The 25,329-nt window shown below is 36.0% G+C and overlaps 1 protein-coding gene across 4 annotated transcripts in view; it reads left to right on the forward strand.

Moving 5' to 3' along the window:
• The window catches only part of TMEM161B (transmembrane protein 161B), a 57,467-nt gene that overhangs the window by 12,927 nt on the left and 19,211 nt on the right, over positions 1-25,329 (forward strand). For 2 of the 4 annotated variants that reach the window (XM_030004618.2, XM_041121017.1), the window contains exons 3-9: positions 4,679-4,759; positions 10,013-10,110; positions 11,962-12,118; positions 18,686-18,837; positions 19,407-19,467; positions 21,178-21,318; positions 24,683-24,796. In XM_030004618.2, coding sequence (XP_029860478.1) covers positions 4,679-4,759; positions 10,013-10,110; positions 11,962-12,118; positions 18,686-18,837; positions 19,407-19,467; positions 21,178-21,318; positions 24,683-24,796 — 804 coding nt within the window. The remainder of the gene's footprint in view (positions 1-4,678; positions 4,760-10,012; positions 10,111-11,961; positions 12,119-18,685; positions 18,838-19,406; positions 19,468-21,177; positions 21,319-24,682; positions 24,797-25,329) is intronic. The other 2 variants (XM_041121018.1, XM_041121019.1) reach the window with 2 other exon arrangements.

The following is a 25,329-nucleotide window of genomic DNA, read 5'->3' on the forward strand; positions in this document are numbered from 1 at the left end:
ATCTTAAATATTAAAAGAATCATAGGCACTGTGTTTTTTTCATTTGGGAAGAAAAACACTTTGTATGATTAGAAGGTAGTGTGCTGTCTTTTGTAATTGTTAAAATTTTGAGAATACCAAATCTCTACTCCCTGATTTCTGAAGGAGTATCCTTGAATAATAATGTGCTCCATAGGAGTCTTAACCATTCTCGTATAATTTTCCATTGCCTTTTTTCCTCTGCATCTCAGAATTACCAACTTTTTTTCTTTTTTATTTTCCCCATTTCATCACCTAAGTAGTTGCTAATGAAAGATTACTCTAATTGTTGTTTAGATGCGTGTTAGGTATCACTGGTTAGGTGTAATGGAAAACAGTAATTGTCAGGCGAATAATATGAACAGGAGTCATACTCTTAGTTGTGTGAAGTTCATTGTTGACCACATCTGCAGGGTGTTAATCACCTTTTTTGTGCTCTAAAAAGAACATTATATTAAGGAATATGAAATTGCATACTCTTTATTTTTAAGGTGTGTTACTACCATAGTATTTTTATCAGCAATTATTCAAATGACATTTTCTACTTTTGATGTCCTGTTTAAAAGATTTATTTAAATTTTTCTTTCAAAATTTAAATATTTAATTGCTCTTTTAAAATAGTTGCTCAATATTACGCTCATGTTCTTAATTCTTGTGAAGTTTTCACTTTCTATATCCTTGTTCTAAGGCATGCCTTGTGCCAATGGTAGGGAGAGGTTTGCTGTTCAAATATTTTTCATAATCCTTTTCTCCTTTTATCTTTGCACACTCGCAGATTGATAAATACATAAAGCAGGATTTCTGTACTTGTGCTTATGGAATTCTGCTCCCACTGAAGTCAATGGGACCCTTATTATTGCCTTTCATGTTAGTAGCCTTGAAAATCTCATTGTTGCTTTACTGTGTTCTTCTATTTATCTGGTAACTATTTAGTGCATTGTAATTTCAGTCATTGTGAATAACCTCCTGAATACAAGAATTATGTAAAGAGCCAGAAATAATTCTGTCTTCCAGAAATAAAAACAAGTCAGAAGCTTCACTGCAACAAGAATCTGACTTTTAATGGCAGAAAGAAAACTAGTTCTCTTCTTAGTTTAGCTGACAAACTGTCTCTTATGTTAACCCATTTTTCTTAGTGCTGTCTTTTTGCAACAGTGTTTTCTTTGACAGACTTGTGTGGGTGGGGTGGTGGAGGGTTTTGTACACAGGTAAGTATACAGAGACAGACAGACACACTATTAAGCAGTACAGCTTTCCTAGGAAAAGTTACCGCCTGCTCCTCCTTTCCTTTGTCAATATACTTCAAATAATCTTTGGTTCCCAAACCTGGTTTTTAAGTTATTTGTCTTAAGTGTCTTTCCTCCAAAGGTTTGGGAGGCTTTTCTAAGCAAGATAGTCTGAAATGTCTACAGATAGCCCTTGCTGAATGGGAGGGAGGATAAACACGTTACCAGACAAGCCAGAAACTGTTAAGTGGCCAGTTGGTTTCAAGATGCCTGTATGTCTACATTCAAAGTCCATTAAAAGGGAACATAGACATTTCAAAATTTGAAAGGTAGACATAAGATAATTATTTGTTTACAGAATGAACAACTGTCATTGACTGTTAAAAAACTATTTACTTAGCTTTGTAAAGAAATGCAAACTTTTTCAATCAGTGCTATTTTTAGAGCTTTAACAGAATTTGAATATTCTTACTTATTGAAGTCAATGAAGTGGCAGCCTAAGTATCTGCATAGGCCTTTGCATTTTTAACTAATAAAGCATTCTCTACCAAAATGTTGCTTTTAAGTTGCTCAGCTATGTTCTATTTTCAGGCTACTTCAGGAAGACAGGGGAAAATGGATGTTTTGTTGTACTTTCGTTAATGACCTTCATTCAAATTAACTAGGGCATATCTGTGCTGCTGTTGTTACTCAGACTAACTTGGATATGTCAAAGCTACAGAGTAATCAGTTGTGGCATGTCAGTTTTAAGCATATATAAGCTAAAACAGATGCAAACTACTTTTTTTAGCTCTACCTTTATGAAAATGTTCAGATCTCTTGGTTTTGAGATTTTAAATGCAAAGTATGTAGGGTTTATTAACTAAAAAATCCCCAAACTCTTGTATCATATTAGTTGTAATTATGAATCAATTGCAACATAATTCTGTAGTGTAATTAAGAGCAAATTGTGGCTTAAGTATTTGATTTGTGTTAGTATGTTACACAGAACAAGAATTTTGTCTGTTCTGGTGTATTAGACACTATTTCTGTATCTGTGGAGGAAAGATTTTGAAAAATTAGCTTTCCAGCACTGGTGATTTTCATCATTACAGAACTACTTGCGGTACTCTCAGCATGCCAAGTTCAGATCTGGGAGATGATGAATGACAAAGCAGAAGACTATTCGTCTGCTTTCCCCCACTTTCTCTAGGTCATATGAAAGATAGGAAGAAGTTCTTATCTTCAGTGTAGTTTTACCTTCTTGGATGAAGAGGTAGATGCTCTGGTTTCTGTGTGATTTTCAGTCATAACAAAGTCTCTTTTGCAGCAGAATTTGCAAACAGCAAATTTTTCAGCTGGGACCACACATGATAAAAATAAATTAATGAAAGAACTTTCACTCCTACTGATGCCTCAAAAAAAACCCCAAACAAAATTCTTATTCCCCCCCCCACCCCCCAACTCCTTGTTCATGCAAAGTCTGTAGTATTTGGCATTTTCAGTTTTTGAACAGGCAGTGTTCACGCTCCTTCAAGGGAAGCTTGCAGTGATGGTTTGGATCTCTGTGATGTATTATTGACTGGTACTGAAGTTGTTTTCTGTTGAAGAATTCCCAGCTTTAGCTGATTCTGTACCACAGCAGTACCTACTGACACAGGCTCATGGAACCCCCTGTTAACCAGACTGTATTCCTTGTAATATTGCTGGCTTGAACTGGTACTTATCCATTATGCCAGTTTTTAAGTTGTTTTAAGATGGTGTCCATGAGCTCTTTGCAACTGCCTGTTTAATGCTTCGTTATACCAGCAATTAAACTGCTGAAACTGGGAGTTCCTCATAAAATGTGTTGTATTTTTGTCACACCATTTTTCTTCTTTCCCATTTCCCTGTCCTCAGCCAAGTTCAGTGTAGCGTCAAGGACAGCATCAGGACAGATGGGCCGTGTCTCCTGTTTAAGATCTACCAGGCAGGCATATGCTCAGTGATACATACATCTCTTTAAAATTGTACCTATTCTTTCTCATAGTCTTTATCCAGTGTCTCTTGTGGCACGTGTGCACACATGAACTGTCTATGCTGTCGTAAGGAAGGTAGAAGATGTATAATATTGCTTGTTGTGGCTGCTTGCATTTAGGACCGTTTCTGCTTTTAGCATGAGGACCTCCCTCAGTATTTGTTGTATAGATGATGTTCCATGAAGAATGACAAAATTTTTTATATTTACATGAAAGGACATATTCTGCAAATATAAAGATAGGCGGACCAGACTTCCACTTGGGACAGGAGGCCTTTCCAGAACAGAGATGGGAATCAAGTGTTATCAAGTAGCTTGAGATTGTTTGGGTTTGATGTTTATTTTCCAGATTTGCCTTACCTTTTTGAAACTGGATGTAACATAATCTCTTAATTTGCCAGTGTAGATTTGAATGGTCCTACCTGATGAGGTGTTCTTAACATGAGAAGTACTGACGGTTGTGGATTCCATTATCATCTCTAACTATTATGCCATGTTAACCCCTGTCACCAATTAGTGGCCTCCTGCTCCAGAAAAGTACTTCCACATAAATACAGATAAATTTCCCAAGTGTGTTCCCGTTAATACTTGGGTTCTGTGCCTCAGCATTTCAGAATGGAGGTCAGAGTGACATCCTTCCTACATCTGGACAGCAACCCTCCCTTGCTGAATGTGGAAAAGGCCTTGTTTCAGCTGCTAGGGTTCTTGACATGCTTAGAGATTAAGGTAAAATGTTAGACGCTTAACCATCTCTGTTTTTCCTCTTCACAATTTCCTTGCCACTACTTGCCTTTTAAGTAAATGAGCAATGGATGGTGCATTGACTTGTAAAAGTGGAAAAACTTGCCATTCAGCTACATGTAAATTAGTGATTTTTTTTTTTTTTTTTAATAGCACTTTTTCAAGTAGGAGTTGAAGATATCACTGAGGAGGTGTTTAGGAAAGGAATGTTGATATGATGTGCTCTGCCTCAGAAAAAAGGCTGGTAATGGTTATTTGATAATAGCTATTCTGGATTCTGGAAAATTGCTGGGTTTTCGTGAGGTATAATTATATTTATAAAATCATTTAGAATATGGTTCTAATGGGTAATTATAATGGTATAATTATTCTAGTGAACTTTTTCCAATATTGGTACAACCTTGTTTGCTGTATTTGATGATAACTTGAAAATCTGGTGTCTTGAGAAGTGAATGGTAAAGTGGCAAAGCTTTCTATTATCAAGAAGCATCTCATACGCTGAAGAGAACTGAAGTTTATCTGTGGTTGTTCTGTTCAGGCAGAGTTAGTACTTGCACACAAGGGTGTTTTGCTTAGGTGTTGCAAACGACCAGTCTTAATATGCATATAGATCTGTGTTGTTATATAGGTTTTTTAGAAAACCACTCTAAATTGCTAATACTGACGTTGTTTTACTTGAGATTTTCTTTTTCTTTAGTTTACGGTGGTATCAGCATCCCACTGAAGAAGAACTACGGATTCTTGCAGGGAAGCAAAGAGGGAGGAGCAAAAAAGATAGGTAAATACTTGTTTTAAGCTTTTTTTCTTTTCTTTTTTTTTTCCCCCCTCTTTTTTCTCAGCATGATCCATATAACAACTTTGCTGGCCAACTTTTGTCTTTGTGCGAGTTAAAAACTGCTAGTTGTATATGACTGCCCTGCTTGCATTAATTGTCACAGCTCTGCACCAAGCTCTGTTCTTTCAGTTTAACAGGGTTGAACATGCCCAAATTGTGCAGAACGGGATGATTTCCAGTCCACAAAATTGGTCTGTGAAATTGCGAATCTGGTGGCAAGGATTTTTTTTTTTAGTGAATGTATTCATTTGGATGAAAACTGAGGAAAGCAAATCTTCTATAGGATTGAAGCTCTTCATCTTGAAGCAAGAGAAGAAAGATTTGAGTATATTAGTTCAACATAGGATTACTGTGAGCCACCCCTCTTACACAGCTGTGAAAAAGGTAAATGTGCTTCTAGGATGTATTAGGTGAGGTATTTCTAGTAGAAGAGATAGGGAAATATTAATCCTTTTGGACAAGGCACCAGTGTAGAACTTTATCTGGATTACTGTATACAGTTCTGATCACTCATGTTTAAGAAAAATGAATTTGTACATGAACAGGTGAACAGAGGGCTAAGATCATCCAGGAAACAGAAAGTCCATCTTGTAAGAGAAGGCTAAAAGACCTTGGCTTGTTTAACCTAGCAAAAAGATGACTGAGAGGGATGGGATAGCTGTCTATCAGCTTAAGCTGGAAATAGATTTCTGACATTCAGGCATGAAGTTCTGGAACAGCCTTACCAGAAGTACAACTGCAGCAAGAACCAAGACATCTTGAGGTGGTGGAGATGCCTGTGTTGATGCAAGATTTCTGAATTGGCTACGTTTAAAACAAACAAACCAACCCGTCTGCCCGCGCCCCCCGCCTTTTTTTTTTTTGTGACATAGGAGGTTTCGTTTAGTCCTTTTTCTTTTATTCCAGCATGAACTCTTTTATAATTCTTAACACTTGTGTTAATCCACAAATTGCATATATAATCTGTTCATTGTAATGTGATTTTTTTTTTTTCTTTTCTGTTTCATAGTTCTTAAGCTATATGGTTAACAACCTCATTTGCCACACTTTGGAGTAAAGAATTAAGTTGTTCCTTTAATATCAAATAACTAATTTTACATGTTTGTTGCAATAGTCTTTCAAATTCAGAAACTTATTTTATCTAACAGTTTTCTGTAACAAGGTGAGGCAAAATAATTGTGAATAGCTTTACAATTTTTAACTGTCCTTTTAACCAGTGATATTTATTCATATGTAAAGTAACTTTAATTACATAACTATAACTTGTAAGTCCTCCCATAGGAGCCTTAACCAGAAAAATGCAATTGCACTGCCAAATAATAATTGTACATTGCTCTTATTGCCTTTCCTCAGCCTTGCCAGTCTTCTGCCATGCAAAACATGTGTGTTCTCACTTTCACCAGAGCAATTACATGCTCTCAGCTGAGTGGAAGCATGGCATGTTAATGTGTACTGACATATAAGTTTAATTGTGCAATCTTTGGAAAACTTACTGTGAAATTTAGTAGGATCCTGTATCGCAAGTCACCTATATATGCATTAAGTCCTTTTTCAGTTACTAACTTCTACATTTAATGTTTCAAACGCAATGCTATGTTTTCATGTCTGTGCAGTCAAAATTTTGTTGGTGTGATTTAGTTATTGTAAGATTGATACAATTATCTTACTATATTAACATGTAACCAAGAGAATATAGTTGTAATAGTTGTAGGTAGTTGTTTGTACGAGGGTAACTGTTAATCACAGAGGGTTGTGAAACTTCAAAGAATCCAAGACAGTAGTGTGGAGGCTTAAATGATGCTTTCTTTGCTTTGCTGTTTTAATTACAGAATGAATAATGCACTTACTTTTTAGTCAATAAATATACCTCTGTGTCCTCTAAAGAAGCGGTTGATGTTGGAGGAGAACCGTAGTTTAAAGTAGGAATTGTTTCTGTTGAATTGGGTTGGATGTACTGTTTTAGGTTGCACAAAATGGAATGCAGTGCTCCCTTGAGCCAAGGAGATGTGAAACAGATGGTGTAGGACAAATAAGGATGCATCTACGTGATTTTCCCCATGTCTTTCCAAGATAAAGAATTTGCTTTGTCAAGCCCATAGTCTTGCAAAATGTAGTACCTGCTCCTTACCTAAATACTTTTCCAATATGAACTAATTAAAAGAGAAATAACGAAAGGAGGTCCAAGGAACTTGCTTGAAAATTAGCCTTAGAAACAGCTGTAGTGTGAAATTCTAGTCCATTTTATTCAATGCATATTACACTTCAGTATATTATGCTGTAGGTTATAATAGCACATGAGTATTAGGCAGATTTTCTATTTCAGAATAATTTGTGTTACATTAAATTGTTAGGCTAATGAAAAGGTCCATAGCTACTATGAATTACTTGAATTAAAGCTGTCAATGATACTGGGTATGTTCTGACTGTGTCTCTTGGATTATTTGTCCCCTGGGATAATTAAAGTGTAGGAACACCAAATTTTGTTGAGCTGAAATGGCTTCAGTTATCAAAATGCTCATCTCACTCAAGATGATGGTACTCCTGGGTGCATGCAGTAGGAAAACATCAGAGTACAGCTAGGGGCAGGGAAGCACACAGAAACTTGTACTTGTACTCAAGTGGCTGGGCAGCGTTTGGGACTTCTTGTTTAGACCTAAGCCCCTGAATTTTCTGAGTAATGCTTTAGATTCCTATCCTCAGTTTTAGTTTGTCCATTAAAATTCTTGTGCTTCAGATGATACTAGGAATTAATATCAACTGGAAAAAAAATTATTAATGCTTTCTGCTTGTATTCTCATCTCACTTATTAGCTGAGACGACATCATTCCTTACAAATAAGCTCACAATTGATTGACTGAATTTCTTTTTAATGCTTATGTCTCAGTAACTCATCTTTCTATGGAAAATCCACCTTTCCTTTTCTAATTTCAGAGGTGCTGTTCTAAAATGTGGTAGAGTTTACTGTTTCCTTCTAGCCATTTAGGGTTTTTAAGTTTTGGGTTTGAACTTTTTTTTTTTTTTTAACCCTAACAAAACATTTTCTGATCTGCTTTAATGATTTTTTTTTTTTTTTTTAATAGTGATGAGGTAAGTTTTACCTTAGTTAGTGATGGTAATCTCTCAGCCCAATTTCACTTATTTTTGACTTTGTTCAGGTTCTTTTAAGAGCATTTGGTTTTCTTCAATTTAAAGTCTAGTAGTGTGGCTTATTTTCAGGAAAGTGAATATCATGATGTTGGTATAGTTTCAGAGCTCTAGATGAAAATGAGCCTTTTGCTCTACTACTGTGTTGTAGAAGGAGACACTGAATGATGTTAGTAGATTTAAGGACTTCTCAATTTTGGACACACATTGTGGAACTTGGTGTCACAAGACACTGCGCAGCTCAGCAAGTTTCATGCTGGTTGTCGTGGTTTAACCCCAGCCAGCAACTAAGCACCACGTAGCTGCTCACTCACTCCCCCCCCCCACCCAGTGGGATGGGGGACAAAATCAGGAAAAGGAGTAAAACTCATGGGTTGAGATAAGAATGGTTTAATAGAACAGAAAAGAAGAAACTAATAATGATAATGATAACACTAATAAAATGACAGCAGTAATAATAAAAGGATTGGAATATACAAATGATGCACAGTGCAATTGCTCACCACCCACTGATCGATGCCCTGTTAGTCCCTGAGCGGTGATTCCACCCGCCCCCGCTCCCCCCAGTTTATATACTAGATGTAAGGTCACAGAGTATGGAATACCCTGTTGGCCACTTTGGGTCAGCTGTCGTGGCTGTGTCCCATCCCAGCTTCTTGTGCTCCTCTAGCGCTCTCGCTGGCTGGGCATGAGAAGCTGAAAAATCCTTGACTTTAGACTAAACACTACTTAGCAACAACTGAAAACATCAGTGTTATCAACATTCTTCTGGTACTGAACTCAAAACATAGCACTGTACCAGCTACTAGGAAGACAATTAACTCTGTCCCACCTGAAACCAGGACACTGGTTCAGAAAGGGATTAGGCAAATTCATGTAAGTTTTGAAAAGTGATGGTTTCAGAAGATGATGCAATCCCTGGCTCAGATTATCCTCAAGTTGCTTAATACTGGAAGCCAGGAAGGGTTTAGCAGTGTGAGGATCAGCCACCGGTTGCCTTATTCTTTCCTTTTGTGTAAGCAAGTAGCCACCTCTATGATAGGAACAAATGAATCTGTGTGTTACTCTTTATGGACCTGGAACATAGCTTTGATCCCTGGTGCCGTATGTATTGTGATGTACTTAGCCTTGTCTGTCTCCCCAAAGAGAGCACGATGGATTTACTGGATCACTGGGATTGCTAGTCATACTGCGGTAATGGGGTTGTTTTGCTTATTTTCATAAGCAGGGTATGAATTGAAACAAGTCTATAGTATTTCTACACATACCCTTTTAGATTAGAAAACTGTCTTAAAATTGTCTTTGATTGATGGCTAGCAGGATGGATTTTTCAAGGATCTAGGTTAGTCTAGCTCACATGATGTACTTGCTGAGCACCCTGTTGTGACAAAAAAGCCTAATGCTTTTTTGGGAAATATGTTTTTTATCTTTTGTTTCTTATCAGCTATCTTCCAAGGTAGATTACTGCTTGTTATTTCCAGTGAACGTTCAATAAATTAACGCTGCCAAGTCTGTCTGTTGTTCTTTACTTACTTTCAATCCAAAGACTTTAATGCTCCTGTCTTTCAGCATCCTGGTGTAGACTTCAATTAAAAAGTCTGAGTTTAGTTTGATTTTCTTCAGGGTATCTGTATGGCGGGGTGGATATATTCTATTCTGTAGCTGTGCTTGTATCGCTAACCTTTTGAGACTGTGAGAACTTACTAGAACACCCTGTCGCTCCCTGAACAGAGAAAATCAGTGGGCTGAAGTAAATACTGGCCACTGGATCTTGCCCTAATACATGCTCAGGATGCAGCATATAGAAGCCATTTAAACCCATACCACAGTAGTATGTCAGAGCCTTGCAAGATAAAGCTAGGAATCATTGACATACCTGGTTGTTTCTCAAAATTTGAACTGGAGCTAATGCTTTTAGCTAGATAGATAAAAGTGTTTGCATTTGGCAAAAAAGTGGTCTGTGCTTTTCTTAAATTTGGAATGCTGTTATATATTGAAAAAATTTATTTTGTCATATCCATGTGTGTATTATCTATTTATTTATTTTTACAGAAAATATAATGGTCATATTGAAAACAAACCCTTAACCATTCCGAAAGACATCGATCTTCATCTGGAAACAAAATCTGTGACTGAAAGGGACACTATCGGTAAGAACAAGTGGATGAAGATGATAATATATTATTTCAAATATATCCTGATTCTTCCTATCAAACGCTTGTTTGCAGTGAATGTTGGAATATCTTTTTTTTATAGACAATGAATGAATAGAAGAACAACTGATAATAAAGTTAAATGAGAAGGCAAGAATTAGGGCTAAGTCTCTGTTGTGGTATAACCCCAGCTGGCAACTAATCCCCACACAACTGCTTGCTCACTCCTCCCTGGTGGGATGGGGGAGACAATTGGAAGGGTAAAAGTGAGAAAACTCCTGGGTTCAGATAAGACAGTTTAATAGGTAAAGCAAAAGCCACGTGCACAAGCAAAGCAAAACAAGGAATTCACTCAGCACTTCCCACGGGCAGGCAGGAGTTCAGCCACCTCCAGGAAAGCAGGGCTCCATCACGCCTAACCGTGACTTGGGAAGACAAACGCCATCACTCCGAACGTCCCCCCTTCCTTCTTCTTCTTCCCCAGCTTTCTATGCTGAGCATGACGTCCTATGGCATGGGATATCCCTTGGGTCAGCTGGGGTCAGCTGTCCCGGCTGTGTCCCCTCCAACTCCTTGTGCCCCCCCAGCCTGCTCGCTGGTGGGGTGGGGGGAGAAGCAGAAAAGCCCTTGGCTCTGTGCAGGCACCGCTCGGCACTAACACACACGTCCCTGTGTTAATAACGCTGTTTCCAGTGCAAATCCAAAACATAGCCCCATACCAGCTACTATGAAGAAAATCAACTCTGCCCCAGCCAAAACCAGCACATTCTCCTTGCTTGTTCCGTGGGTGACATCTTAATAGCAGTGTTATGGAAAAGGATGAGTAGGTGAAATCCAGCATAAAGCACATCTATTGTTGTATCAGGCATCCATAGCAATATGAGACAACACTGAAAGGATCACATCGTAGTCTATTTGAAATAGAGATCATAGCTTTGTACAAGAAAATGACAATTGGCAGATGTTGAAACATACTTTCTGCTCATCTAAAATAGGAAATGCGCTGTAGCATTGAAACCTAGACCTTTCCAAACACACATCTGAAACATAGAGGTAAAATGCCTAGAAACTGAAAGTGATAGTACAGAAATAAGCAGCATTAAGTGTTTTGGAAGTTGCAGTTTTTTTACATGGTCATTTTTGATTCCTAAATCATAACCAGTCATTCTGTTACAGAAAACTCATATATGGATATGTATGTATGTGTGATACATATTTTCTTCCTATCTGCGTTTTTATATGCACGTTCTCTCTTTGTAAATCACCCAGCCTGCATGCAACACAGTATGATCCCCAGAATTTTTAGAGTGGAATTTACACAATGATTTATTGCTGTACAGGAGATACTAACAAAACCTGGAAGAACAAACCATCAGTATCTTACTGTTTTTTGTAAAGAAAAAGAGGAAGTGATTATATGTAGTATTTTCAATGATTGCTGATGAGCTTTTAATCTTTAACAGAGTCAAAAAAACTCTTACCTAGAATTGCAGCTAGGCTCAACTGGAGAACCATTTTCTGTCGTGGTGTTGAGATCTAAATTATGTATGCATTTTGAATTTAGGATGTTAATGTATAAAAGCTGAGATGACAGAATAGTAAAATCTTGTAGCCTTATAAATTTGAGTAGTCATCAAGTATCGAGTAACAGAGGTGAAGGGTGAAGTTCAGGTTGCTGAGTGGAAAAAATGTGGCTTTTTCACTGTTGTTGCTCTTTACTTGGATGATCTGGGCCTATCTAGACCTCAGTTAATTGAAGACATTTTTAAACTGTCACTCCATTCTATATATACCAGTAACTGCCTTAAAATATCACACCTTTAACATTTGCAATCTTGTATTTTTCAGCATTGCATTATTTTCCAGAATATCAGTGGTTGGTGGATTTCACTGTTGCAGCTACAGTTGTGTATGTGGTGACGGAAGCCTATTACAGTATTGTGAAGCCCTCACAAGAAATGAATATAAGCGTAGTGTGGTGTCTGCTTGTCTTGGCTTTTGCAGTGTATCCTTTTCTGTTTTCTTAAATGGCGCTATCTGTTCCAAATAGTTTACATCTTTCTGCAATTCATATAAAGCTCTGCATTGTTGATTGGCAAGACACAAATATTTAGCATTTGGAAAAAGGATCGTGTAAGCTAGTGCCATTGTTGGGGAATGTATATGCTGTACGTGCTCTTTGTACATGCTGATATCACTAGCTTGTTAACATTAATACCAAACCACTTATGGAAAAAAATACATGTATGTGAACATACAGTTAGTGCTCATCTATTTTATGTAGTGGTTCTAAACTAATTTGGTTTTGCCCAGTTTGGCAGTCAGAAATAAATTTTTCTACAGAAAGTATTTACAGCTTTTGGAGAAGTGTGCAATTTACTCCACACTTTCTGTTTTCAGTATGTTTAATCTAATAGTTCCTGAACAAAATGGGACAGTAATGTGTATACTAATTTATTGTAAAGATACATGTATGAATTCATGATTTTAAAATAGTTCAAGACACTTAAAAAGTCTGCAGAAGAAAAAATGTGTGGACAGTTGTAGGAGCTGAGGCAGTACATTTTCAAAGCTCTGTGAAAAGCTGAACTCCCCTCTGAAACTGAGGGGAAAAAAAAGTGGGGTATTTAGGAAACAGGCAATATCAAACCATAAAAAGAGGCAGCTGTTATTTTTTACTGTTGTTTTTACTAGAGAAGGCAGTATCAGACATGGATGCTTGCACGGTAATTAACTGCTTTCCACATACCAATCCAGATGTACACTTTAGGGAGGAAAGTTGTCTTTTAAAGATGTGATAGGTGATAAAGCAGTGGAATTGAATAAGGGCCTGCAAGAGTGCAGGTTATGGAAAGGTGAGTTAGAAAATGAATTTCTGCAACTCCTCTGCTCCCTCAACAGCTGACAACCAGATCAAGTGCTAAGTTAAGGTCGATATAGCACTTGAATATTCAAAATTGATTCTTCTGTATAAATGCCTGTTCTTCAATAGAGATTCTTACTGTGTTGTGGGTTGTTTGGGTTTTTTTTTTTTTTTGGTGTTAGCAATAGCTAATGGTGTTATGTAAAACCCTTGAACTCTAAGGTTTGGTTGTATTTGGCTAACAGTTCTGGATATGCTTAATGCTTGTCTGTTCTTGTTAATTATTAAAATGTGTGCTGCCTTTACGATAAGGACGGGAATTCTTTTCCTAAGTCATCTGAAGTATAAATGATATCCAGAATTTTCCTTGTAAAGAGTAAAAACTTACTGGAAGAGGGAGTTGTTTCACATTATGAAAAAGACTGTCACTAGCTTGCTTCTGGACAAGGTATTTCTCCTTTGACTTGTCAGTGGACAGATCCACAGTCCAAAAGGTGGTTTTTCTAGTCTACTAGGTAGTGACAGGAAAGTCAGGGTCTGGCTTTTGTGCACCTTATAATTATATTAGAGCTATATTATAGCTAATATAGAGCTGTTATTGCACAGCCTTTATTTTATTTGTTTGGGTGAAGTCAGGAATTCTAGTTTAATCTTGGCAGAGGGAAGGAGAGAGGCAGCTCCTGCTTAAGAAATCAGAAATGAAAGCCAACACCTTTGACTCCCATTTTGAGGATGAGGGGGAGGTTAATAGAACTAATGGAAAAATAAGCTTCAAATACTAAAGCCACAGTGTGCTCTTAAATTTATTGGTGGCAACACCCCATTTGCTTCATCTTTCAAATCTCGGGTGTAGCCAGCTTAAATAATACTACAGTGATTGCAACTCTAGGTGAAGTAGAGTTGTAAATTATATATTATAGAAAATCCTCTGCAATAACTTTCTTACAGTGGTATTTGAATACAATCCTAACCACTGCTTTCATTTGGTTATCAATTCAGGGCAAAACCAAATGCAGAAATTAAAAAAGATTAAGTTGCCTGGCAGTGCAAGCTTTCTGTCTCTTGTGTGAGCATGCAAGTAGCTATTGGGGTCTTTTTTTGATTGTTTCTTTCTCACTTTCCATTTTTATATGAATTGAGTCTAAACCAGCATTTCCAGTTTTATCCTAATCTGGCTGAAGCACTTGAGATCTAATTGCACATTTGGCCCTGGAGGAGATTGAAACAGATCTAGTATTCCCTGCATGTTAGAAGCACATTAGCTATATTTTCTTACTAGCCTTCCTACATGACTGAAAGGGAAGTAAGATCAGATACAATAGTATTAAAAGCAAAAGATCATGTGCTAAAACCTAGATTTTATTTAACAAGCTGTGAACAGTTAGTTGCATGCTTTAGCATTTTTGTACCTAGGCATGTATTGTCTAAGGGACGAATATTGTTTTGAGTTTTTGGTAAAAGGCAGTATACTTCAGAGAGAAAATTCTTAAGGACTTCTATCAGTTTTTTTGGGGTGTGAGAAAGGTTAGAGAAGTTAAAGTTTAAAATTCATGTGACACTTCTAAAAACATATGCATATGTGGGGAAGCCTAGAGAAGAATGGCCTGATATGTAGGACCAAGCCTTCAGAAATAAATAAATTCTGGGAAATAAGAAACCTGTATACAAGTGTCACCTTCTGTAAGTATAATTACTTATCCAGTGCTAGGTAGTTGAACAGTCATTGATTATACAAAGGAAACAAATAGTCAGAACTAGTTTTCTGCCACTTTGTACAGCTTTTATTTACTTTTTTTTTTCTGTGGCATTAAAGAGACCTTGTTTTTATTTGAGGCTTCTGCGCAGAGTAAGCGATTTTGTAGAAATCCTTGTGAAGTCACTGCTTCCTAATATTGAATAGGACTTTCCTTAATTGCCTGTATGGTTCCTGGACCGAGGGGATGAAGTAGTGTGATCCTGTACAGTCTGAGGGGTTAGTGGCAATGCAGAAGGCTGCAGTACCAGGAAGCACAGTCTAAACTTTATGTTGGAGTTAACATCTCCATAAATATGTTCACATAACTTATTCCAGGCATTATGGGGTTTTGGGTGAAGGAGGATGGTGCAAAGAGTGATACACAGAGGTATTGATAACAATCCTTGTGATCACCGGAAACTAGGCTGGTGAAAAGAGATTTCAGAAGAAAGCTGGTTCATTCATGTGTTGTGACATCAGGCCTCTGGGATGCTGAGAATACTTCAAAACTTATACAACTATTTACTAATTCAGTGTGTCGAGACCAGAAATGATTCACTGTAATTTAAATGCTAGAAAAATTTGGTTGCCTCCGTATTTTCAGTTGAAAGCAGTCAACGTGATACATCAAGAATTAATTCTAGAACAATTTTGTGTTTTGATGGCAGGTGTTTTTTCTGTCTCATGCCTGCATGTTAAGAGGTGATAGGTTGTACTAAGGATTTGGCTGACAGAATGACCAAGAAAAGCTTAGAGAAGTTGGAAGTGATGATTGGAATTTTTTTTAGCTGTGTCTTCCAGAAATGGATGTTTGGATTCAGTGCAGTAACCCACTATTAGCATTTTTTAATGTTCATAGTGTAGATATTCAGAAAAATTCCAGAAGTTCAACTAGTAACTATTCACAATAGTAACTATTCACAGATTGATGATTTCTATTATTTGGAAATTTGGAAAGGTGGCTTCTGTCAGAAAAAATATTCAAAATTGGCAAACTAAATTACTGATCATGATTTTAAATACAGCAGTTGCAGCCAGCTTACTTGCAAAGGATGGGGTTTGTAAAATAACAAAATACTTTATTGGCGGGAGGAAGAATGTGCATGAGGATGGAGTAAGATGGACAATACAGAGATGATCCATCTTAATAGTAGCATGTACCTAATTTAAATTACTGTACTTATACAGCTGTTTAAAATTCATCACTGAGAACAGCTGAGTAAGTCAGGTTACTTAACTTTTTGTGTATAAACTTTTAAACAGTGTTGTATGCAATCATTTCTGTTGCAAAGGCAAGGTATTTAGGCAAATTAATGTGGTATAGCAAAAGTAGGGTATTTCTCAGCTCGGAAGCTGTCTGTTATCTGAAAAGATTTAAGTAACCTGATTTCATTGGTAGATTAGTAGATTTCACTGGCTACTTTTGGAAAACATATCGATGGCATAGCAAAGGAAAGCGACAGTCTTGACTGAAGGTTCATCTAGGGAAAATCAGTCATCAAATACCTTAAAATAACCTCTAAGCCTTAAACTGTAATATTTTCTACATACATGCAATTAGAAATAATATAGAGGAGTTTATCTGGTTTTCAATTGTGAATCCAAAAGTTTTGTGTATTTTAATAGAAACAGAAGATGGATGTTTTTCTCTTCAACCATGTGCATAAATACCAGTGGACTCTATAATTAAAAAATTCCATAATTGCAGCAATTTAAAACATAAAATTATTTTGTAAAAGTGTATACCATGAATTCTACAGGCATATCACCTTTTATGACCAAAAAAAAAATTACAAAAAGTGGGGTGGGGAGGGTGAGGAATCTATTAATTTAGCACTGTATATTCCTGAATTATTTCTTCAGTAGGTCCTAAAATGTAGGTCAAGCAGTGAAAGGAATTGATGAAGCAAGCCATAATGCTTTGATTTTCTCCATCCCTAAAATAGGTAGCAGTGGTGATTATTCAAGTAACAGGTTTTCAGTCACATATAGTTTGCATAATCATTAATTTATATATAGCGTGCTGAATCTGCACTGTAATTGGAGTTTACTGTCAGTATGCTTTCTTTTTCCCAGCTGCATTTTCCACATCCTTTAGGCACAATCCATAGTTGAAAACATGAAGTGTCTGGGGGATTATAAATCTGTTTGTAGGTTAGGACTATTGATCACAAACTGTTATGAAGTCCTTTGTATAACTTCAAGATTTGAAATTAATGTGTTTTCAATTTGTGATCGATGTCCCTAGCTGTAAGAAGACACTTGGTTTAAGAGCCTATTATTAGAGAAACAGAGCTTTCTGGAACACATTCTATATGATCCATTAGGTACCTCTTTTTAGGATTATTTAAGTCTTCCTTTAGATAAATCAGTTCTTTCCATGAAGTATGAAGGGAGCTTAAGTTGATTACTGTGAACTTAAGAGTCATTAGATGCTGTGCTTAGGCCACATTACTGTGTGCTTATGAGTACCTCTGCATATACATGAAATACAGCAATGTGTATGTTAAATATGTGCTGCTTAATGAAGTGAGATATTGCATAATCATATAGTTTCTTGAGAGATTAACTGATGACTGTTCAAATGTTTTACTGAATAGATACTCTAAAACATGTTTTCATGTAATCTACATCTGAAAATACTTCCACTATTAGAAAAAGTGCAAATATGAATGAGTATGCGTCCTGGTTTGTGCATAGTGGAAAAAGAGTACAGTTTACACTAAAAATCTTCTTTTTTCTTTCTCTCTTTCGTTTTTCCAAACAGGTAATGTCTGGAGTGATCTCCAAGTACTTTTTTTAAATATGGACTGGATATTGCCTGCCATTTGGAAAAAAAAAAAATCAATTATAATGGGCTGTAGTTCATCATAATAAAAGTTGACAACGTATCATGAAAAACTTATCCTAATCTACTGTTTAACTTTGGAGCTAATTATGTTTTTTAAAAAGGAAAATAATAAATGTTTTAAAAACAGCTTGATAACAGAGCAGGTGATGTCTTAGATGTTTGTATTTGTGGCACTGGGGTTACATGAAAGGACTTAATATATCACACCAGACTATATAGGTTTTTTTAAGGGGATTTTTTGTTGTTGGTTTTTTTTTTTTTTCCCCCAAGATGAGCATGGGGTAGATTTTTCTTTCCGAGATGGTACCAAATGTGCTGTTGTTTTACTATCTTTGATAGCTGAGAAATCTCAAACACGTGCACGTGAAAGTAGAGAAATATAAATTCCATCTTTTCACCTGTTTTCTGTTTACTAAACAGTCACATAATAATCTAAGCAACAATCCCATGCCATTTGTCAGTTTCTTGTAGGGCAGGTCTACACTCCCTGAGAGCTGAAGTTTTCATAGTTGAGAAATTTTGTCCCATTATTGATAGAAGTGCTTGTTGGAGCATCGCGTTCTTGCTGTTGGTATTTATACCTTGGGGTTGTGCATCTAGGAGGAACACATATAGCTCCTCTGTGGTTAAAAATGTGTTTATTCACTTCCCTCCATCACAGTTGTTCCATTCAAAAGTAGTATTTTGGATTTTGAAATTAAGATATATTAAATCTTGACTTGTGTAGTTTGATGAAATATTTTTCATTTAGCTCGATATTTTGCATTGAAGATACAATTGTCTTACTTTTTCTTTGATTTAACTTATGATTAAGTAGTCATTTACATTTAAACTGTGGTTTAATTCCCCTAGATTGATGGTGAATGTTGCTGCAGTTGACTATTAGTAAGCCTAAATCAAAACTATACTCCAAAGTAGTGTATTCCTGGGTACCCATTATGTGATTACTATGCTTTACAGTATTCTGTAATTTTAACCTGAAATTGGTTGAACACATATTACTTTTTAAAAAAACCTGCACATTACAGAACAGCCCTAGTATAGGTGACCAAAATACAGCTTCATAATTCTTAAATATAGTTATTTTACAGACTTAATTTTCCTTGACCTTTTTCTTGTGTAGTAAGGTACTGTTTTCGTTGACTACCCATTATTTCAAAGTAGAGGATGGAGGTGAAAGATCAGTCTGTGTCACCTTTGGTTTTTTCTTCTTTGTGAAAGCAATGGCAATTCTCATTGTGACAGAAAACTATCTAGAGTTTGGACTGGAATCAGGTAACTCCTTTCTTTAGTGTTTGCAACAGCTCTCGTGATTGCAAGACGTGAAAAATTTATTTCCAGTCTTTTAGATTTTTTTTTTTTTTTTAGAATATCTGTGTTAAAATAAACTCTATATGTCATATATGTCATAAGAAATTTTGCTTTGGAATGCAGATTCTGAGGGATATCCTGTGTATTTCCCTGTTTACTCTTAAATAGTGTAAACTTTGCCTTTGTTTGTTATGTTAATTATATTTGCCTTCCAGTTTTACATGTAACCTATTTTGCCTTTCATAGTAAAGTGAAGCTCCTTTAGTGGAAAAAAAAAAAAAAAAAAAAAGGAAATACCTATGTTTGTAAAAAATACTGTTAATTTTATTCATGTTCCTGAAGTGTACAAATATCAGGGATGTTAATAATCAAGTTTTATTGCCTTATGGCTTACTAATTAGCACATGAAAGAGCTATGCTAGACCTATGAAAATTTGTTTAAAAGATGACCTGTTACCTAGCATTTTATTTCAGAAATGGGATTCTGCACTTGTACTGCAATAAAATACATATAATAATATGTGTCTCTGCAGGATTCTCGAATTTCTCAGAAAGTGCTATGCAGTTTCTTGAAAAGCAGGGTTTGGAATCCCAGTAAGTTTCTGGAAATATATTTGTCTGTTTTATGTGTGTATTTATAACTGAACCACTTGGATTTTCTTAGCAAGCATTTGTCTTGCATGTTTTGCTCTTGTACGTGCTTAAAAACTCTATAATAATGTGAAGAGGTGGATTAATGAAAATAATTCATCAGTACTCACAAGTAACTTAAGTTGCATTTGTGTTTTCTCTTTTTAATTTGGTGATAGTTTCTACCCTGACATTTTGGTTGTAGTTTATAAAGTTGAGTTCAAAACTATAAACACTTTTTTCATGGTAATTCCCTTCAGCTTTGCAAGGATTGCTTAAAACAGGTGATAGGTATTTTTTGCCATTCCAGTGGTATGCAAGAGGATGAGTGTGCAAAAGCTACAGGTGGAGCTTGTGATAAAGTTGGCATTAGGAGTAAATTTTGGTGTTCAGTCCTGTTTTCAGGTTGTGACAGTGTTTTCCTATTATGCAATAACATCTGCTTGCTACAGGACATCCAACTTTTGTATAGACTGTCAAAGGAACATGCCATAGCTTGTGATGTTACATAAATACACAATTGCTGTCGTAGACAGCCTTTGTATATTGTAAAATGGATTTCTGTTGCAATTCTTTCCTTATACACAAGCTCTAAAATGCATTTATGGGGTATGTCATCACAGTGGGAGCACAACTTTGAATTTCTTGCTTGGAAATTCACAAGTATCATGGAGAAGCTATGGAATCTCTTTATTTTTGAGGAACAGAAGTTTCCTCAAACTAGATTAGTGGGTCATTTATGAGTAAACTCATGGGAAACCCTTAACTGAATCCCATGTGGTTTTTAGCCTTTCTTCACCCTGTTTTTCCTAAGCTATTGCAAGTTCACTACTGTATTAATTTTCCTGTTAAGTGTGTATTTATTTTTGAACTTTTGCAGTGCTTTGGCTGTTTACAGCAGCAATTGAGTTGATGATGGTGTCTCTTGGTAGTTTATATGACGTAGATTAAGAAAGAATCTGAAACTCATGTGGATAACTAGATTTGTTTTTGTGCCTCTTTAATCTGTGTTAGTTACATGTCACTTGTTTTTTTGTGTAATCCAGTGTTCGTTAATTCCATAATTTAGTTTCTACTGGATATTTTTTCTGTAATTTTTTTTTTAATATATACTCCATAGTTCATTAAAACCAACTATATTCATGACTTGGAAGAGACACATTAATTGGCCACATGTATGTCTTAGATAAATCTGTGAAAAACTGCAGTAATAACAGTTTGATAGAGCTTTTTAATGGATAAAGATAGAATGTAAGTAGTGTAACTTAAATATCCACTTTGTGTTTGACCAGTTAAACGTATGATGCATCTGTTCCTCTCTTGAAAACATAATCATTAAATTAATTCTATTAGCTATTTCTGTTATATAATTTGTTGTTAATTACAATATAAAATTATTATTTTTTTTTTGTTCTTCTCTACTAACAAACTTAACATCTTATAGGCAGTAGCTTAGGTTTTCTGTTTTTCTAGGAAATAAATAGGTGACTTTTTTTAAATTTTTAACTCCTGGTGGGTTTGTAATAATGCTGGTATTCCAGAGGAAGACTATAGAATACTGTTTGTTTTTTTTAATTAAATGTTAGATACTGTTGAGTTGAAAGTATTCTCTGATACCCCACCCCCCCCAACTTCCTCCCCAAGAAAATGCTTATTTCCTTTCTTTTCTTTTAGGGGTCCTGTGTCTAAACTAACCTTCAAATTGTTCCTGGCTGTTCTGTGTTCACTTATTGGTGCTTTTTTGACATTCCCTGGCTTGCGACTGGCTCAAATGCATCTGGATGCTCTGAATTTAGCAACAGAAAAAATAACACAGTAAGAGAAAATATATGCACATAGGTATATGCTACTCAGTCTTAAATCTTTAATGTCTGAAAATAAACAAAGTAAACTATTCCAACAAGAAGGTAGTGACTAAGACTTCTGTTGCTGCCAGCTTTTTGTATCTTGAGCAGACTTGCCACCTGCCTGTTTCTGCTCAACCTGTGCTCTGCCAGTCTGTTAGATTCTTTGCCTTGTAATTAGAGTCCCAATTAAAGGAGCATTCCTTTCCTCCTGCAAGAGCTCCACCATGGATGTTTCTGCTTACTGCTTCCTTTCTCCCATCATATCTTTTTGGAAGTTAAGATAACTTTCAGGAAGTAGAGGTGCAGCCACAGGCTTTTTTTTCCACCTGCATCTCCAGGTGGGCGTCATGCCTTTAATAAGTTTAGGGTAAGATACAAAGAAAAAAAGACCCAGAATATTTAGTAAAGGTCAGATGTTTATACCAATTTAAAGGAATATTTTCTTTTCAGCCATCCTTGAGTTTGGTAGTAAAATGTTTTCTCCGATTTAACTATTTCTCTTCAGCATTCTCTGATTGAGGGGGAAACTCCAAATGTCTTTCATAGATCTTGACCTTTGATGTTTAATACATGTTAATGACAGATTCTGCAGCACCAGCCATTGTTATCATTTAGTCTGGTCACTTTCCTGAGAGAACAGTTATATTTTCTGATACAAAAATTATTTATGTTCAAACTGCGTTCTTTTTTCTTTTCCCCCAAAAATGCCCATCTTAAAAATTAATCTGTGTTTAAAGTGGGTCCTTCACTCTTGGTAAATTTATAACCAAGTACTTTGTGTTATACTTGCACTCTTTGTAGTTGAATGCATCCAGGTACAGCTGCAAGCTGTTGGCTTGCTGTATCTGCTGTTAAGTTTCTGTCTGTGTAGACTGTGACTGGGTCACTTCCTAATCTGTTCTTTTCAGCTAAGTAAACTGCTTAGTTTTTCATTTTTATGGTTCTCAATATTTTAAAATTTCTTGTGCCTTTTCTGTAAGTATCTTCTAATTTTCCAACACCTTTCCTGATCTGTGGACATGAGATCCTAGGCAGAAACATAACATCTCTGAAACAGAAGTTCATTAATCAAGAACTAAAAGGGTAATTAATATCCACTAGAATGGGGTTATGAAAAATAAGTCTTCTCTAACTTAAAGTTTAGAGGATGTTGGAACTGGTTGTTGAGGATAACTCAACACCAACACCAAGAATTATTTTCAAAAGTCTACTGATACTTTGACTATTCAGCTGGAACAATATAAAAATTATGTTAAATGGATTAAAACTTCGTCAGATATCACTGTAATTAGGTAATGCAATTATAGACAAAGAATCATTGTCAAATGATAGGTTCTAATTGAAGACATCAGTATTTGCCCTTAGTGATGTGTTTTTATCGATGAGTAGATCATTATTGACTGTTTGCAGTTGTTTGACAGTGACTAAGGGGGAGTAGTAAATGAGGATGATGTGTCACTGATACAAAGCTCTCTAATTTGGCTGCAGGAAAACAATGCCTTTCTCTGCAAATACATTGTCTACTTTTGGGAAATAAAACCAAAAAACAAAACCAACCAAATAAAAATCCCAAACTAACCCAAAATCCCCTGAATCCCCAAAGCTGCCCCAAAAACCCACCAGCCCCCAAGCTCCCTCAAAAAAATCCAACAAAAGAAAAAAAGCCCCAAAACTCACAGAAGAAGAAAACAGAGTGAACAAGCTCCCTTTCCCATTCCATTACAGAATGGGAGACTTAACTTACAGGGAATGCTGACAGAAGAAAAAAATAAAGAGAAAAAAAAGTTAATTATTAACTACCACTTCACTAATATGTTCAAAATGATTAATGTGGTTCTTTTATGTATATAGGGAGTAAGTTTTTTTGCGTTTGGCGTTTTTTTTTGTAAACAGAATAAAAATAATCTGGTGTATCTTTTGGTTTTGATAGCTGGTTTGATTTTTTTTCCTTTAGCAGCAATATCCTTCCCTGCATATATTTTGGACTCCTCTTAATCAATTTGTACCATTTTCATACACGTTCCCTCATTTTCCAGAGCGTGCTTCAAGCGTCTTTCAGCCTTTCTCCCTGTACTCAAACAAACAGAAAGGGATTCTTGCCACCCTTTGGCATATTCGAGTCCATTAACTCAGTAGGATATCTTAAATAAGTAGAAGCTCAGGTAAAATGCTTTCACAAGGTACTGGAATGCTTTGGACTGTTCTTTGATGCTGTCGTGTTCCCTAGCAACACTGAATAACTAGCAGTGCTTATTTCTTCATCTGAAACCAGTGATTTAAATGTGTGTGTGATGACATTTCAAACGTGCAAACATTTTAATGGTTTTAGGAAGCTTGGTAGTTTGAAATCAGTCAGGTCTTGTGTTCTTCAGAATAACTTTCGATTACCTCATTTTTTCTATAGTGTAGAAGCTCTCTGATTGGAGATGGAAGTATAGACAAGCTGATTCTGTTAGTGAGGATGCATTGCACTGGCAAAACCACCAGTTCTGCAGCACTGAAGACTTCAACTGTTTTCATTTCATTTTAGTAATGAAAAATGATTGGAATATGGGGTTCAGAAATGAAAAAGATATTAATTTCAGGAAAGACTCCAGAAAACTATCTCCTTTTTTTAAATTCTGTTGTCTGTTTTGTACCCAAAGATTACAAAAGAGTACTACTTTTACATAAACTGTGCGGTTTCATACAATGCTTTTAAAGTGGAGTATCTGTGCTGGCTTTTTTTTTTTTTTTTTTTTAATTATCTGAGTATCTTTAATTGAATGTAAGTACCAAGTTTTATTCAGTCAAGGTTCCTAAGTAAAAATCTTCATTAAACTGGGAAATCTGACCTCTCAGAACTGTTTCCCCTGGTCTGTATAGATAATAGAAATTATTCTGGGTACATTTTTAATAGACCAAAAAAATATTAATATAGCAGCATATTTCCCATAATTTTCTGAGGTGCTGACTCTCTGGATTAAAACTGCAATAGCTAGTGCAGTTTGGTATTACGCTGTCATATGGAAATTTTCAACAACTGTCTTTTACTATAGCGTGACATAATGCGGGTAGCTCCGTTGGTTAGATTGTTTGGAATAAATCAAGTTTTCGGGTATTCTGAGAGCACTTTTTTAAAGCCACAACCTGTATGATTTCACAGTATGTAATTTTACTGTTTTGTTGAAACATAAGTCATACCTATAAAATAGGGAAGTAATTTTCCTATTTACCTTTCTCCCGACTATTTTAAAATCTGGATTTCTCCTTTTGAATCTGTATCCCCAGTTTCAACAGTATGGTAATTGTTTGTATTTAATAACTTCCCCCCCTTTTTTTTCTTCTTTCAGAACATTGCTACATATAAACTTCTTGGCACCTTTATTTATGGTTCTACTGTGGGTAAAACCAATCACTAAGGACTACATTATGAACCCACCTTTGGGCAAAGAGAGCGTCCCTTTGTAAGATTCCCTTTAAAAATTTTTTCTGGGGTATGGAGAACAAAACCATAAGTCTAAGCAGTGCCCTGTGAAAGTCACAGAAACATGAAAGACTTAAAATTTAATAGCATTTGCTGTCAAAGGTATTGTGGAAGTTGCAGCTGAGCTCTAAAGAGCTTCTCTTATTTCAGAAGAATGAGAATTAGTTGCAGAGTGTTGAATGTTAAGGTGGTGGTTCCCAAAAAGCTGTTATCTTCTGGCATCTCCTTGGCAGTGATGGGTTGTTCTTCCTAGGGGTGGTATACCACCACACTGCTACCTTCTGGAATCCTGTATCTTACATATTGGTGTAGGAGAGGAATGGTTTCACTGAGGACAGTTGAGATTCATTGGTATGAGAACTGACCTCAGCAATTTGTCTTAAGATCTATGTGTGGATGAATTGTGTCTGGAATTGATAGCTAAAATGTTTAAAACATAAAAAGGGAAAAAATTTTCAGGAAGAGTTGTATCTGAAATAAATATTGTGTAAGTAGCATAGGTGATTGTCATTG

This window comes from Aquila chrysaetos, chromosome Z (assembly GCF_900496995.4).
Source record: "Aquila chrysaetos chrysaetos chromosome Z, bAquChr1.4, whole genome shotgun sequence".
NCBI classification, from domain to species: domain Eukaryota; kingdom Metazoa; phylum Chordata; class Aves; order Accipitriformes; family Accipitridae; genus Aquila; species Aquila chrysaetos.